Source organism: Cololabis saira, chromosome 18 (genome assembly GCF_033807715.1).
Source record: "Cololabis saira isolate AMF1-May2022 chromosome 18, fColSai1.1, whole genome shotgun sequence".
NCBI classification, from domain to species: domain Eukaryota; kingdom Metazoa; phylum Chordata; class Actinopteri; order Beloniformes; family Belonidae; genus Cololabis; species Cololabis saira.
The window spans coordinates 372637-390651 of record NC_084604.1 but is presented as its reverse complement, the minus strand read 5'-3'; the positions used below and the strand labels follow the sequence as shown (position 1 = coordinate 390651).

General features: G+C 45.7%; 1 protein-coding gene across 1 annotated transcript in view; it reads right to left on the bottom strand.

The window, feature by feature from the left end:
* Positions 1 to 15365, bottom strand: part of dse (dermatan sulfate epimerase) — a 93477-nt gene extending 78112 nt beyond the window's left edge. The window contains exons 1-2 of the mRNA XM_061746904.1: positions 15315 to 15365; positions 8447 to 8912 (exon numbers count right to left, since the gene is read on the bottom strand). Of these exons, the coding sequence (XP_061602888.1) occupies positions 8447 to 8868 (422 nt within the window). The 5' untranslated portion in view covers positions 8869 to 8912; positions 15315 to 15365. The remainder of the gene's footprint in view (positions 1 to 8446; positions 8913 to 15314) is intronic.
* Positions 15366 to 18015: the final 2650 nt, after the last annotated feature.

Below are 18015 nucleotides of genomic sequence, written 5' to 3'. Positions count from 1 at the left end.
AGTGATGCAGAAAAACTAGTTCATGCATTTGTATCTTCTAGACTGGATTACTGTAATGTGTTGTTAGCAGGATGTCCAAGTAATTTGCTGAATAGGCTCCAGCTGATCCAGAATGCAGCAGCACGAGTACTGACAGGAATGAGAGACCACGTCTCTCCAGTGTTAGCGTCGCTCCATTGGCTACCTGTAAAATTCAGAATCCAATTTAAAATTTTATTACTTGCATATAAAGCCCAAAACGGCTTAGCTCCGCAGTATTTACAAGATTTGATAGTGCCTTATGTTCCTGGCAGAGCTCTCCGTTCTCAGAGTGCAGGTTTACTCGAAGTTCCTAGAGTATCCAAATGTACTGTAGATTTGGAGGGCGGGCGTTCTGCTATCAGTAGGGGTGTAACGATACACTAATCTCACGATACGGTACGATACACGATACTGAGGTCACGATAACGATACGATACGATATTATAGCAGTATTTTTTTAACAACCTTGAATGAGGAACATATGACTGGAAAAAAATTGTCTTTTATTTGAAAGACACAAAATACCCTATTGTTACAGTTTGTAATGCTTTATAACTGTTTAAGTTTTAAAGAGAAAGCCAGGCCAACCATTTTCCACAAACTGAACTAAAAGTAAATGTCAGGCAGGTTTGCATTATGCATCTTCAGTTTCATACAAGTAAAAATATTTTGCCACAAACTGAATAGTTTCTCTCATGTATGATTTGACTGTAATTTAACAACTAAAATTAAATAAATAAATAAAAGTAAATAAATACATACGATTTTACATCATAAAAAAAGATTGATTCATGCTCACCTTATAAGTGTAAGAGGAGATTTATTTTTGTTAAGAAGTTTATTTTGGTAATTCAGGGTTCATTATTTTATAAATATATTCTTTATATTCTGATGTAAATCAGGGACTATAATGACACTAGTCAGTTTATCTGTAGTTGTTAGTATGTTTTAGATTGGGCGGAGTGATACAGCACTAGGTGCTGTGTTGACGCTCTAAAATCCTACGCTGTTGAGCGGACATTAAAGTACACTGGAGCTCAGCAGAAGTTGTCCCCGTGTTTATCCTACACACGACCCGAAAAAGGTTTAATTTAATAAGGTAAGGTTTAACTCTACACCAGACTTACATAAGTAAAATTTCAGAGCTCAAAACGGGACCACAAAACGGGACTAGTTTTTTCTGAGCGGAGTAAGATTTTGGTCCGTGGGTCGAGGTGCGGTCGCGGTCGGATGCGTGTTTCTAGTCAACACAATAGATTAATATTAATAACCCAATATCGCGATACACTTTGTCACCTCCACGACACGTATTGTGACATTTTTGTATCGCGAAATTTCGTGGCACGATATATTGTTACACCCCTAGCTATCAGGCACCAATACTATGGAACCAACTTCCAATCTGGCTTAAGGAGGCTGACACCACCTCCACCTCTAAAACTAAACTTAAAAACTTTCTGTTTGGTAAAGCCTATAGTTAGTGTTTAGTAAAACTCTAGCTGGTGTTGGTAAATCTCTAGGTAGTGTAAACTCTAGTGTGTTAGAGTCACTAGTCATAGTTGCAGCTATAGAACAAGACTATAATAGTTAGTCTCAAACATAGCTTCGCGATAGATATGCTGCTATAGGCTTATGCTGCAGGGGGGCACCGACATGATCCGCTGGGCGGTGCCTCTCACCCTTCTTCTCCTCTCCTCTTCATTACTATTTTTATTTATGATAAATATCTCATAGCTATCATTTTTGTCCATCGTTCCTGTAGTTTCTTGTGCCGGCCACCCTTTTTTCTCTTTTGTGCATGTTTGCAGGCCGGAGCCTCGGGAGCTGCGTTCTGGCCTGCGTCTCCGGTCACCCCCCCATCCCCGGTCATCCCATTGCTGCTCCACCTGCCTACGTGGATGTCTGCCCCCCCCCCTCTAATCATCCTGTTGCTGCTTCCGCCTGCCAGCCCCCGCACCCTCTGGTTATCCCGCTGCTGCTTCCACATGAGTGCTGTGTGCTGCTGACGTCCCCGACCCCCCAGTCTGGCCTTCGGCAGGAGGGTCCCCCCTTATGATCCAGGTCCTGCTCAAGGTTCCTTCCCTCCTAAAGGGGAGTTTTTCCTTGCCACTGTTTGGCTTAAGGCTTTTCTCCCACTATGGGAGTTTTTACCTGCCATTGTTTATGTAATAATTGCTCGGGGGTTTATGTTTATGTTTATGTTCATGTTCTGGGGCTTCATTTAAAATGGACTGCGTAGGATTCATACTAAAAGTGCACGTACACCCAAAAGCCGAAAATGGCGGGCGCAAAAAAAAAAATCGGGATCAATAAAACCATGTGCACGCACACATGCACGCAATGTTCACTTCATAAATCACAGTCCAGCTGGAAGGTTGCTCAGCTGAATCCGCCTCATACCCCGCCCTCTACACGCCCACTTCATACCAAAAATGTTATGTTTTTGCATATGAATGAGCCTGCTGAGCATGCGCAGTGGCTTCCTGCAGCCTGTTTGGCTTCAGGATGAATGAGAAGTATCCAGCCACCGTGCCACTGAATTTCACTGAGATCTGAGATGGAGATGTTGAGGATGAGGTGGAGGACAGGAAAACGACATTATTTTGTGGTCACAGTAAAAGTAGAAAAAAAAAAGCGAGTGAGTGGCAGCACGCCGTTGCTGCGCGGAACGCCGTGAGTGCCCCGGCGCAACAGTGGGGACATGTCCCCCCGTCTTTTGAAAATCATGTTTTTGTCCCCCCCACTTTTTACAGTTTAATAACTAACGGTAGCATCAGCAATTAATTGCAAATCATCGACACACTCTGTGCGAAGACGATGCGAGAACAGCCCGGCAGTCCCGCTTCACCCCCCGCGCCCTCTCCTCCTCTCCCGTCTCCCCTCAGAGCTGCTCAGGGCTGATTTATGGTTCCGCGTCACCAACGCAGAGCCTACGGCGTAGGTGCGTGTCACCGCGTACCCTACGCCGTAGGCTCTGCGTCGTTTTAACACGGGACCCTAATTTAGGTTTACACCCGCACCTAAAGCACTGGCGCCCCCCAGGGGTGCGTCCTCTCACCACTGCTCTTCTCCCTCTACACTAACGACTGCACTTCAGGGGACTCTTCTGTGAAGCTCCTGAAGTACGCGGACGACACCACCGTCATCGGCCTGATCCGGGAAGGTGACGAGTCCGTGTACAGACGGGAGGTGGAACAGCTGGTCCACTGGTGCAGTCGGAACCACCTGGAGCTGAACCCGCTCAAGACTGTGGGGATGACGGTGGACTTCAGGAAAAACCCACCGCCACTCCCCCCCCTCACCATCCTCAACAGCACCGTCTCCTCCACAGACTCCTTCAAGTTCCTGGGGTCCACCATCTCCCGGGACCTGAAGTGGTCCACCCACATCAACTCTGTCAGGAAGAAGGCGCAGCAGAGGTTGTACTTCCTGCGGCAGCTCAGGAAGTTCAACCTGCCACAGCAGCTGCTGATCACATTTTACACTGCCATAATCCAGTCTGTTCTCTGCTCTTCCATCACTGTCTGGTTTGGATCAGCCACCAAACTAGACAGGCACAGACTGCAACGGACCATCAGGACTGCAGAGAGGATAGTTGGGACTAACCTCCCATCTATCGACGACCTGTACCGGTCCAGGACCAGGAAACGGGCAGGTCGAATCTCTGCCGACCCCTCACACCCGGGACACCGCCTGTTCCAACTCCTCCCCTCTGGACGGCGCTACAGAGCTCTGTGCGCCAAAACCTCCAGACACAAAGACAGTTTCTTCCCGCAAGCGGTTGCTCTGATGAACTCCCACAAATAACAGTCTCAGAGTAACCAAACATGTGCAATAAAAATCATCCAGCACCCTCTTTAATAATCATGTCTGCCTCACTCTGCTGCACCTCTCACTTTTGTATTGTAAAAATTGTAAATAGGTTATACTTATACTTATTCTTATTTTTATTCAGAACTGTCCTTCTCACTACCTCAAACTGCGGCACCTTAAAATGTTTATACTGTAGATAGAAATACCACATAGAAATACCACATTTGTTTATTGTTTATTGTTTATTTTTACTACCAAAGAGCGAAATAACCGGAGTCAAATTCCTTGTTGGACAATGTTCGAACCTGGCCGATAAAGCTGATTCTGATTCTGATTCTAAAGGTTTCACGCGCGCGTAAAACTCATTATATATATAAAAAAAATCTGTGTCCCTTTAGGGAAGAAATGAGGGGCTCCGTAGAGCCCCTAAACGCTCTACGAAGCCCCTCATTTGTTCTGTCCTAAAGCGGTGGGTGTGAGGAGATTCCCGGCGTGTCACTGCGGCTGCAGCAGCAGCACCAGAGTCCTGACTGACGCTGTGCTTCACACACAGAGGGACACGATCAGCACTATTATATTATAAGTCTGATATATGTTGTGATATGTGATGACATTATTAAGAGTATGACATGAATCTGGCTTCATTTCACCACCTCACAGCCTGCGTCGCCAGTTCCCCGTGTCTTAAGTAAATTCTTACGCGAGGGTCCGGGTTGCCGCAAAGGTCAGCAGCTTTTTCGATTAGTTTTTTCTTTTTAGATCCCAGCCTTTGCGTAGAAGGTGGCTTCCGCATCTTTCAAGCCCTTTTTGTGCGCAAGCAAGCTTTATAGATGAGGCCCCTGGTTCTCTGGAAAGCGTCTAGAGACAACATCTGTTGTATTAGACGCTATATAAATAAAATTGAAATGAATTGAAAATTGAATTGAATTGAAAATGCAGCGCTTTCACTCTTTTAGTCTCATCTGACCATCATTCCTCCTTCCACAGGGAGATGAATGAGCTTTCTTTTGTTTTTCTAACACCTTTAAGCACTGAACGGAGGGCTCGGAAGGTCTTACGGACAGACAACCTGAATGTGTTAACTTCTCTACGAAACTTGCTCATTTTAAAGAGCAAGTTTCAGCGAGGCAGGAATTATTCAGCAGGTCATTTTTAACGCAAAATACCCAATTAAACATAGTTTTTGGTTGAAGGTTGATTCCTCTGTAAACTTTCTACCCTTTAAACCACAGATTTCAGAGCAAACACGTATAATTACACACTGCTACGTTTGCAATGCGTGTTTATTTCCTTTGTCACTACATTATATCTGCCAGAGAAGGACCACATTCCCGTCCATCTAGCTGCTTGATGTGAAAGTGAACGAGCGTAAAGATCCGCAGTGTAGCTCTGATTCACACCGCGTGAATGTGAAGATGGGGACCCCCTTCTAGACTAAAGTAGACGTTTTTCCTGGTTTCCATCAGAATTCCTCCCTGAGTCACCAACCTGAGACACTCATCCACTCACTCCTCATAAGTACTTCACACAACCACACTTTATTAAAGAAAGAAGAGAAATACCCTTTAGAAAGGCTTCCACCTTCCAGCTTCCTGTCCATACGTCAGACGGGGGAGATAGCCGCTGATAAAACACTAAAGCGCTTAAGCGGCCGCAGCTGGAGACCTGTGAGCTTCTGAAGATGCTGCACGGCTGACTAATCCTTTAAAGAGACACTTACGTGTCTCACACTGACTCACGCTTCCAGGTTTAAACGAGTCTGAACGGTGGGCTGTGGTATTTTATCTGCTGCAAAAAGAATGCCATTAATAACAGATTATTGTCACTATGGCAACATTGTGGACCGCAGCGTTACTACTTGGGCAGGATGCCCGGGTAAAGTCATCTGCAAAGGTCACAGTATTATGACGCTTTTCCACTAGAACCTACTCAGCCTCGGTTAGGTTCTTCTCCACTTGGGTTCTAACGTGCCGAGTAGATACTTTTCTGTATCTATTCTGCCGAGGTTCTAAGCTGCTGAGTCGGCTGTATCTGACATCATCACACTACAGGCCACCGATTGGTCGGGGGGTTGGAGTCAGACATCTGAGTCAGGAGGAGGAAATCAGAGAAAGAGACTCTGACGGATTCTGGTTCATTTTATTCAACAGGCAATGGCAGCAGAAGTCTGTTTCATGATCCAACTCTGAGGTGCAGATGTTCATAAACCAAGTGCTGAGGAGAGAATTAAAAAGGGATCTAGACGGGTGATAAGGAACGACCAGATCTACTAGGAGCTCTGTCTCTTCATAGCTGCACACGGCTCCAGCTGACTTTTCAGCAGCGCCGAGACAAACTAAAATTAAAAAGCATCACCGCCTGAAGTTTCTCTCTCTCTCATTTTTTTACTTGATATCAAACACAAGCCACAGACCCAGCAGCACATCTATCATATCCTCCAGGTTCTATATCTTTAGTGTTGTTGTCTTCTTCAAATACGTCACAGCAGCTTCTCCAACCTCCTACTTCTGCTCCAGGTGGTGAATTATTATGGAAAAGAAACCAGGCCTAGTTGAGTAGAGACAAGTAGGTGCTAGTGGAAAAGCACCATTAGGTACCTACAAGCTCAGATGAACAAGGTTTTCCTGCTGTGTCACTATCTGTATCTGTACATTATCTAGCTACACAAATGAGGCCCAACCATGAAGAGCAGGCGGTGTCTGTTGCTGTAGGAGAGTATGCTGTAACAAGGATGACCTGATCACCACGTGAGCTCCTCTACACACTCAGCTGCTGCTGGTCCGGAGCATTCAGGTGTGTGTTAACATAATGCCAAGAGGGGACAACAGTGTCACCCAGTCCAAGTCTGTGAAGGCCAATGCTCCGTGTGTTTGAGATGTTTTTCTGCCCCAACACACCTGATTCAGATGAATGGATCATCGTCAGCTTATAATCCAGGGCAGTGCAAGTTTGCCAACGACCCATTCATTTCCATCAGGCGTGCTAAAGAAGGGAAACATCTAATAGCGCTTTTCCACTAGTACCTACTCAGCCCGACTCGACTCGCCAACTCGTTGGGCCACCCCCTGACCAATCGGTGGCATGTAGTGTAATGACGTCAGATGCAGCCCAACTCAGCCGCTTAGAACCTCGGCAGAATAGTTACAGAAAAAGTATCTACTCGGCACGTTAGACCCCTAGTGGAGAAGAACCAAACTGAGGAGAGGAGAGTCGAATCGAGTAGGTACTAGTGGAAAAGGGCCTTAAAATAGGTTCCACTGAGGACCTGGGCCGAGAACACGGACATAAGCAATGTCCTTAGATGAGTAATTGTGACCGTACATCATCTGAGTGGCTTATAAAAACATTTCCAAACAGTTTAGAGTCCACCATTTAACTGAAAAACACAGGAAGGCATGTAGGCATGACTGAGGTCCAGAAGACCGCATCTGTGCAAGATCTGAGGTTATATTGTTTTCTTAATACTAAAACCCCGTATGATCAAATTTGTAAGTAAGACACACACACACACACACACACACACACACACACACACACACACACACACACACACACACACACACACACACACACACACACACACACACACACACACACACACACACACACACACACACACACACACACACACACACACACACACACAGAGAGAGAGAGAGAGTGGGGGGAGGCTCTCTCATTGGGTTACGCTGTTGTCAGCTAGTTCTGGTCAGTCCCACAACTAAAATGTTCCAGCACAATCTATTAAAAACACGGTACCTTATCGCGCCCTTCCTCTTGACAGTCTGTATCCGGGTATAACCTCTTGAACACCAACGTTTCTCACAAAGTCAAAACCACAAACTCGCCGGCAGCACAAAGGCGGCTTGTCCGCCCGTCACTTTGACCGAGTTACTTTGCCCTAACAAAACTGAATAAAGCATTCATTGGAAACACATCCTCCATGTTTAAGTGGACCACCGCCGGCGCGCTCACACGGTAACCAACCACCACGCAGTGCGGGGCTCTGTCAACGGTGTTGCTTCTGCTCTGCAAAGCTATGTCAGCGTTGTGTGGACACATGCACTGCGAAACAATGGAGACTTTGGCTGTGGAGTGCGTCGTTGTCTGGTCACACAGACCTCGGGCCTCCATCTTCTACGTTCGCCTCAAAGATTCAGCTCACAGCTGAATATTTCATTTCCTTTCCCTGGGGGGTGTGGGGGAAGACGTACTCAGCAAACAGCTGCTCAACATATTTCCTAAACTAAAGACAAACCGGACCACAAATGTATCTTCACCAGAATTCTGCCCGCAGAGGCAGACGGGTTAGACGGGTTAGACGAGTTAGATGAGTTAGACCGGTTAGACGGGTTAGATGAGTTAAATGAGCTATATGGGTAAGACGAGTTAGATGGGTTAGACCGGTTAGACGAGCTAGATGAGTTAGACAGGTTAGACGAGTTATATGGGTTAGACGAGTTAGACACAAAGAAGTGGACGGAGATATCAGATACCGTCTGTGAACTTTGACTTTTGTTTATTTTTCCTCTGAAACCCCCACTCTCAGAGCACGGCTTAATAATTCACTGCAGTAACCCCAAAAGTAAAAAGTAAAAGACATAAAATCTACCAACTAGGTTGAGCGGCCATCCTCTCCATGTAGTCCTTGGCGAAGCTGAGGGCCCCGGCCCTGTGGGGGTACAGCAGGCAGAACATGGACAGCACCCCTAGGTTGTTCCCGTAGACCTCGTTCCAGCGGGCGCTGAACTCCGCCGGGCTCCAGGGGGGCAGGTACTCCTCCGGGTGCTCCAGCATGGCTTCCCCAGCCTCCCGGATCCTCCTGGCCATGGCCCGGTGAGTCCCCGCCGCCGCGTACTGCAGCTCCTCCACGTCCGCAGGGCCGAAGTACAGCATGGGGTGGCCGTCATAGTTGCCTCCCATGAAGGGGATCCTGGTGCTGGGGTCCACCTCTGCTCCGCGCACCGGAGCCAGCAGGGGCCACACCAGGCTTATGAGGAACACTGTGGGGGACCCACGGGTGTGGGTTGTCATGGTCTCATCAGAGATGGGACTGTGGCATTGCCGAAGGAGCTCAGCTGAGAGAGAGAGAGAGAGAGAGAGAGAAGAGTGGGGGGAGAAGGGTTTGAGAGTGCTGGCTTCAGATTCTGAGCAGATTCGTACCAAAGCCCTGAATTCCTCAAATAATGAGATACAGCTGTGGGCCCGATGATGCAGGCTTTCCTACTGATAGAGGCTGCTAGCGAGTGGCACAGTTCAGAAGTTACTAGCACCGCCTGATGAAACAGGAGTTACTGTCACAGACGCAACCAAAACCACACGAGTGCAAAAGTTAGGAGCTCCTCTTTTACCTTTATGCATTTTTATGTAAAAAATAAAACTGGTCTGATGATAGTGGGACATGTGGCGCTTTTCCACTAGTACCTACTCAGCTCGACTCGCCTCCACTCGGTTTGGTTATTTCCCACTAGTGGTCTAACGTGCTGAGTAGATACTTTTTCTGTAACTACTCTGCAGAGGCTCTAAGCTGCTGAGTTGGCTGTATCTGACGTCATCACACTACAGGCCACCGATTGGTCGGGGGGTTGGAGTCAGACGTCTGAGTTAGGATGTAACATTGTTTCAAAAGCGACTCGCGGCTTCTTGTTCATTTTTTTCAAAGTGGTCAAAATCCAAGGTGGAGACCTTCTTAAACCTGGTGGCTGAGGAAAATATCCAGAGAGAGCTAGATGGGGCCACAAGGAATGAAAAAATATACCAGGAGCTTTCTCAGTCCATGTCTGCTCAAGGCTACAAACGTCTCAGCTCCAACCCTCTTACTTCTGATCTGGGTATTGAAAAGAAAACGAGGGCAAGGCGAGTCGAGTCGAGATGAAGCGAGGCAAGTCGAGTCGGGCTGAGTATGTACTAGTGGAAAAGCACCAATAGTATCAGGCAGACATAACATAAGAACATGACGGTTTTCCGTACCACCGTGACTCAAGCGCTTGCAGTTCTACCTGCAGAAGCACCAACCTGAAGTAGTGGTTCCCTGCACGACTACACATGGTTGTGGAGGTCTTGTTATTCACATTTCTGCAGGTCATTGAGTTTTTTGGGCCGTTCACCGCTGCACAGCTCTCCTAAGATCCTCAAACACCCATTCAGTTGGGTTGAGGTCTGGACTTAGGTCAGGTCAGCTCCTGTGGCCTCAAAGCTAGTGGTCGCCTCTCCGCTGCCGTCCTCCACGGTTGGGGGGAGCGGTTCTGCTGCGATGCTTTTTCAGGTTTCTAACAAACATAAAGCCCCCCCCGGTTTCATCTATCCAGAAGTTGCTTCAGAGGTTTTGTGTTTTTTTCAGATGCAGTTTTACAGATCTCAGACATGCTCTCGTCTTTTTTTATTTTGACAGAAGAGACTTTTGTCTCAGAATCCTTCCAAGCAGAGTGTGGTCTTCTGATTGCACCGTCATGAACGTTCATACCTGACATGCTGAATGAGGGATACACCACAGACCTTGCCGGGGTCAGACCCATCAGGGGCTGAGCTTCGTCTCAGACCCTACAGCCTGACAGCTAGGTCTTGGTTTTTTGGGGGTTTTCCTCTGAGCTTTTCACCATCTGAATTTGGAGAAACCTGTGTGGGACGTCCACTCCTGGGAAGACTGGCAACTAGTTTGTCCACTTATGAATAATCTTTCTCTCTGCAAAACATAAAATAGTTTGGGGATGGTTTAATAACCTTTCCAAGATTGATGTGCAACAAAAACTGCTTTTCTAAGGCCCCGTTTCCACGTAGCAAAAACGGTGGTGTTTTCATGCGTTTTGGCCATTTGTTTACACGAAAACGAAGCTCAAAGTCTCCAAAAACCATCATTCCTGAAAACTTCGGCCAAAGTGGAGATTTGAAAAAACTCCGACTTCATGTTTGCTTGTAAACAGAGGGAAATGGACATTTAGGCTTCAGAACGTCACATTATGAGACAGAAACGTCACCAGCGTCATGTGTGCGACCTGTTAACAATCTGTAAACTGTAGTTACTCATGGCATTTGTTTATGTTTTTTTCTAAAACTAAACTCGTAAATTCAAAATAAATATACCGAAAGATTGCTAGCATGACTTTATCTTCTCGTTACACTGCCCCCTGCAGGTTTGGCTGCTCATAGCACCTTAACAGCTTATTTATGCGGGTTCGTGTAAATGATGGTATTTTTCAAAACATAGAGGGGGAAATATCAGTTTTTGTAAATACCCGGCTACGTGTAAACGTGGCCTAAGACTATTACTGATGTCTGTCCTTCTTGGCATTGCGTTAGCCACCTGAATGCACCAGACCAGTAAACATCTGCTTTTTTAGAGGTCTGCACACCTGCTGGCGATCAGCTCATCAAGGGCTAATGCTTACATTTTTAACTCCTATGGAAGTGTTGCCAGTAGGATTCCTTTTTTATGGCTTCATTCTTGAGAAATAAATAAGGATTGGTGAAAAGTTATATATGATGTTCATCTGAGGTTGTATTTTCCTGGTGGAAACAGCCACTACGTCAGGTGACTTTTATAATGTTTCTACACTAACAACCAGAAGATCAAAAGAGGGGGAACAAACTTCCGCACATGCCTGTATAATGACATCATCAAATCATAAATCTGGGGCTCCTACGCCTCTGGATGCCTGGTGCTTTATAGTCACCGCTCCACATTTATGTCTGACCCGCCAGAGAGGTTGAACAGGCCCGGAGGTTGTAAATGGTCCGTTACCGCAGCAACATTGCTGTGGTCAGCTGTAACAAGCTTTAAACCCGAGCTGCGAACTTTCCAAAAGACACAAGCCGGCCCAGCGGCTCTGCTCCGAACATGGGAGTCGCTGCCATGACCTTATTGCAGCTGTTGGCAAAAGCCTTGTGGAAAAGCATTTGGTTGGGATTTAAAGGCCGTCTAGACCGGAGGCCGCTGTAACGGAGCGAACGCGCCGGTTCCAACGGCGGTTGATGTATAAGGAAGACTTAGGGTGCTTTCACACCTGGGGCCCATTTGTTTTGTTCCGATTCAGGGGCTAAATCGATACAGTTTTGTTTTTTCGTTTGTGGCGTTTGTGTTCACAAGGGAACCGTCTGTAGTGGTTCAAAGTTGTTAACAAATGCCATGAACCAACTGTTCTCTCATTGGTGAGAAATGAACACGGAGGGAGTTTCCTCTTCCGTACCCCAGGAAAAACAACAACTATGGAGCATTGTAAGCGAGTGTGGCTAGTTTGTTTCTGTGTGTTGAGTGAGTTGTGTGGGTCGCAGTGTGGATTCTGTTCTCACTGCAGACGAACCGCTCCAGGTCTGGAATGGAAGCGAGCCGAGAACCTAACCCTAACCTCTCCTACGAGATCTCGGCTCGCTTGATTTGTCCCGCATCCGAGCACGATTGCTGTGTTCACATGTACCAAACAAACTGATCTTTAGGTGGAAACGCTCCCTGTTGCAGAACAACTGCTCCAAACGGACAGGTGTGAAAACTCCCTAAAGCTGAGACGTAAAACTGTCCCTCCTGCTGAAGTCCCTCCAGCGTCTCAGCCCCGTTTCGTCCCGTTGATGGTTTGACTGTGAGACAACGCCTGATTCAACCAGCACCTTTAGGTGAGCGGACCAGTTAGATGGGCAGCAAAACCCCATCCGTGCCTCGGGGGCTTAAACTATTCGGGCAAACTTTCCATGGACAATGAAGCTCAGTTCTGTAAAAGTTGAGGTGTCTCATTAAAATGTAAAGTATACAGAATACAGTGCAAATATCACCCCCGCCCCTAAAAAATAAAAACTGGCTAATCAGATTGTGAGGTGGCCAGTGAGCTAATTGGAGAGCCACAACTCAATTGTTCTCCTCTTTAATGGCAGATAGAGACTAGCTGATTCATCTTAGATGATACATCTCATCCACTACACGGGGAATTCCAGTATCTCCTTCTGGCCGTAGGTTTAAAATGCCTTTGTGCAAAACTAAAAAGGTATAAATGTAGTTTTGTCCCCTCAGCTATTAATGTCCTAAATAGGACATGATTTCCCATCCTCCATCTAGCTCTATTTATTTATCTATTGTAATGCTTATTCAATCTGGAGCATTTGTTTTGTTTGTCCATCAATGTCTTGTTTTGTTATTCTCCTGTTTGTCTTGTGTCACGTAAGTGATTATAACTTAGAGGCATTGTCGATGACTATACATTGTTTGAATTGGTTGATGCTATTTAAAGGTTTGATTTTGTATTGTAATGCATTATATCTAAATGTTTAACGGAATGACTGTAACCTTAATGTGAGTTTCAATAGGAGCACTGGTCTTATTTGAGAGAAATATAGTATATTTTGTAGTAGAATTTCCTTTTTTCTTTTTCTTTTCCTTTACTACCTCTTTAGGTTTGTTTTAAATTTTTTGTCATGAACTGTATATTATGTGTCGGACTCCAGGAAGAATAGCTGCAGTTTTGCTGCAACTAATGGGGATCCAAATAAAACTATAAACTATAAACTGTCACTGTGCTGTATGGTGTTGTAAGTTTTATACTTTTTACCTGCAAACAAATCTACCTTCGGGTATCAATAAAGTGACCGTACCTTATCAAACCATATTCCACTGACATAAGAAGGAAGAAAATACTTTACAGGTGATATCTAAAAACAACAAAGGGCACGGACTACCAAAGGTTGGAAAACTACGAGGAACCAACAGGAAACACCTGCAGGAACATCTGGTGACGTGGAGGGCTACAAAACCAGACTCTTAGGTGGGCAAAGCTTCACCAATCTGCACAAGATCTTCTCCAGAAATGGTTCAAATAACTTCAGAATCATGGCAAAATGAGTCAAATTGGGAAGAATTGAGTATTTCCGTTAGAGGACACGCTATCATCAGATGGTTGAGAGAATCTGAAGAAATCTCTGTGTGCACAGGACACCAAATATCCTGGGATCTTCAGGTATTCGTGTTAAAAGATAACAGGCACGATTTTATAACGGAAATCCCTGCTCAAGCAGAAATCCCTGTCCAGGCTCACAGTCCACCAGCCCCCCCATCATCCCCCATCATCCCCCAACAAAGCTCTGTCAAACCAGGAACAAACCATATGTGTCAGGAATGTAGGTTCAAGTTTCAGAACAGCTTGTGTCTTCTGTCCATTTGTCCAGAATTAGTCGTGGCCTTTTTATCCAGCCAATAATGCAGTCCGGGCCCCCAAACTTTGGAACTCTTTACCTGCTGAGATCAGGTCAGCTAAATCCCCCACTGCTTTTACATCTTTACTAAAAACATTCCTTTTTAGAAAAGCTTTTTTTGTGGTGTGAATATTGCTATTAATCTTAGACTTGGTTATTGCTGTCTTATGTTCTTATCCACTATGCTCTGTATTTTTATCTTGATGTATTTTATTGTTCTTGGGAAGCACTTTGTAACTTTGTTAAGAAAGGGGCTATATACAGGGGCGCCACCAGGGGGTGGCCATGCCCCCCCCCCCCTACAAAGTTGCTCAATAAAAAAATAAAAAAAACACTTGCCAGTCACATAGATTCTATCATCAGTTATGCGTTTCATCCCAGGTTTTTACCAACATAGTATTAACCATTAATATATATGCAGACAAGTTAGAAAGTTAAAAGAAAAGTAGTATTTCTGAGCCTGTAACCTGTAATGTTGGCTTTTAGTTTTGGTGTCCACCCCAAGAATTGAAGTGGCCCCATCTGGCCCCCCCTATGAAACATGTTTGGAGGCCCCTGGCTATATAAATAAAGTGTATTATTATTATTATTATTATTATTATTATTATTATTATTATTATTATTAATAATATTATAACAATAGTCAATACTTTACAATAATAATCAATAATACTCTGTTTGTTCAGCCAACTATGTCCGTGCACAGCATGCTGATGCATTCTGATTCTTTTTCGAGGCTTAACTTCTAATCTTGCTGGACAGAACAATGCTTCACCGTTTGGCCCCGGATAGGGGGATTTTCCAGGTTCTGGCTTCGCTTTGCAGAAACTTCACCCCCCAAACACCGACCCTGCAGCAGCAGCAGCACAACTTTGCCTTATTGCTTGGAAATGTTGGGGATATTTCCCTGATCTTTAGAACTGATCTTCGCTTTTTAGAGGAGCAGAACGCGGACCAGGCGTCCGGAGAGTGGGTCGGAATAAAATCCAGCTGTCAGACGTCCACGTTTCTCCCCTCCGTCTCCTCGTGAGGTGAAACGTAGATCCAGAAGGGTTGTGTGGGAGCAGGACGGGAATCAACGCGGTTCCTGCGGGACCTTCATTCTGCTCCTTCACTTTTAATCCTTGGTTCCTCCAGACAGCCGAGTTGGAGCCAGTGATTCCCTCCGGTCTGCAGCGGGACCGGGAACCGGCGGAGCTTCCAGGAAAACTGCAGGAAAACTGCAGGAAAACTGCAGGAAAACCGCAGGAGAACTGCAGGAGAACTGCAGGAGAACCCCGCGGTGCAGGACGGGACCGTTTACCGTTTACCTGTCAGCAGCGGCGGGTCCGGGGGCCGTGCGCTCCGCCGCCATGTCTCCCCGACGCCGATCCGACTAAACCAGATGTGGGTTCGTTTCTAGGAGGAGGAGGAAGTGGGGGAGGGAAGAGGGGGAGGGGCCGTGGGGGTGAGGAGGGGCCGTGGGGGTGAGGAGGGGCCCGGGGGTGAGGAGGGGCCCGGGGGTGAGGAGTTATGGCAGAAAATAGGAACTATGAAATATCGACCAGAAGAAGGGGCGGACCACAACTCTTTATATCAAACATCAACATGCATCATAGCACAGAGACAGCACTGGTTCGAGTCACGAATGACCTTCTTATGGCCTCAGATAAGGGATTAGTGTCCATACTGGTTCTATTGGACCTCAGATAAGGGATTAGTGTCCATACTGGTTCTACTGGACCTCAGATAAGGGATTAGTGTCCATACTGGTTCTACTGGACCTCAGATAAGGGATTAGTGTCCATACTGGTTTTACTGGACCTCAGATAAGGGATTAGTGTCCATACTGGTTCTACTGGACCTCAGATAAGGGGTTAGTGTCCATACTGGTTCTACTGGACATCAGATAAGGGACTAGTGTCCATACTGGTTCTACTGGACCTCAGATAAGGGATTAGTGTCCATACTGGTTCTACTGGACCTCAGATAAGGGGTTAGTGTCCATACTGGTTCTACTTGACCTCAGATAAGGGATTAGTGTCGATACTGGTTCTACTGGACCTCAGTGCTGCTTTTGACACTGTAGATCAGCATTTTACTGCACAGGTTAGAGCATGTTGTTGGGATTAAAGGGACAGCTCTACGTTGGTTTAAATCATATCTATCTGACAGGTTCCAGTTTGTTCATGTACATGAAGTTTCTTCAGAACAGTCAAGGGTCTGTTATGGTGTTCCCATAGGGTTCAGTGCTAGGGCCAATCTTGTTCAGTTTATACATGCAGCCATTGGGAAGTATAATCCAGAATCACGGCATACACTTTCATTGTTATGCTAATGATACGCAGCTCTATTTGTCTATGAAGCCAGAGGAATCAGAACCGTTAGTTAAACTTCAGGCATGTCTTAGGGACATCAAGGACTGGATGTCCAGAAATTTCTTGCTTCTAAATTCAGATAAAACAGAGGTTATCATTCTTGGTCCAGAGCATTTTAGGAAGGGATTAGATGGTGTTGCGATGGCTTCCAGTGCAACTGTGAGAAACCTTGGTGTTGTTTTCTATCAGGATTTGTCGTTTAAACCAGTGGTCCCAAACCTTTTCTGCACCGCGGACCGGTTTAATGTCTGACGGCCCAATCTAAAGGTGTAGTTGATAAAAGCTAAATAAAATGACCGGCATTAAAAACTGTGGTATTTTCGCTATAGTTGAAGAAATACACTCCTCAATGTCAATTATTTAGTTTATTGACAGAGAAGAAGAAGCCCTGCAGAAATAATAAACAATAAACATAAGCAGGCTGAATCTCACATGAAAATAATATAGGAATTTGCTAAAATAATATTATAATATAACTCCTCAGGTTAAGGAGGAGACCTGAGCTCAGTGCGGGGCCCTCCCTGGGTTGGTAGAGGATGGCAATGCACAGGACTGTTAGGTAGGAGCACTGGGTGATAAAATGGGGAAAAACCCGGGATAAAAATATTAAAAAAAAAAAAAAAAAAAAAAATTCTCTCTGTGCGGCCCGGTACCAAATGACTCACGGCCCGGTACCGGGCCGCTGCCCGGGGGTTGGGGACCACTGGTTTAAACCATATGTTAATCAGGTTTGTAAAATAGCGTTTTTCCATCTCCGTAATATTGCAAAAATTAGGAAAATCCTCTCGCAGAGTGATGCAGAAAAACTAGTTCATGCGTTTTTATCTTCTAGACTAGATTACTGTAATGTGTTATTAGCAGGATGTCCAAGTAATTTGCTGAATAGGCTCCAGCTGATCCAGAATGCAGCAGCACGAGTACTGACAGGAATCAGCAGGAGAGACCACGTCTCTCCAGTGTTAGCGTCGCTCCATTGGCTAAAATTCAGAATCCACATCCACATTTTATTACTTGCATATAAAGCCCAAAACGGCTTAGCTCCGCAGTATTTACAAGACCTGATAGTGCCTTATGTTCCTGGCAGAGCTCTCCGTTCTCAGAGTGCAGGTTTACTCGTAGTTCCTAGAGTATCTAAATGTAGATTTGGAGGGCGGGCGTTCTGCTATCAGACACCATTACTATGGAACCAACTTCCAATCTGGGTTAAGGAGGCTGACACCACCTCCACCTTTAAAACTAAACTTAAAACCTTTTCTGTTTGGTAAAGCCTATAGTTAGTGTTTAGTAAACCTCTAGCTGGTGTTGGTAAATCTCTAGGTAGTGTAAACTCTAGTGTGTCAGAGTCAGTAGTCATTGTTGCAGCTATAGAACAACACTATAATAGTTAGTCTCAAATATAGCTTCGTGGTAGATATGCTGCTATAGGCTTATGCTGCAGGGGGGCACCGACATGATCCACTGGGCGTTGCCTCTCACCCTTCTTCTCCTCTCCTTTTCCCTTCCTCTCTTCTCCATTACCATTTTTATTTATTATAAATATCTCATAGCTATCATTTTTGTCCATCGCTCCTGTAGTTTCTTGTGCCGGCCCCCCTTTTTTCTCTTTTGTACATGTTTGCAGGCCGGAGCCTCGGGAGCTGCGTTCCGGCCTGCG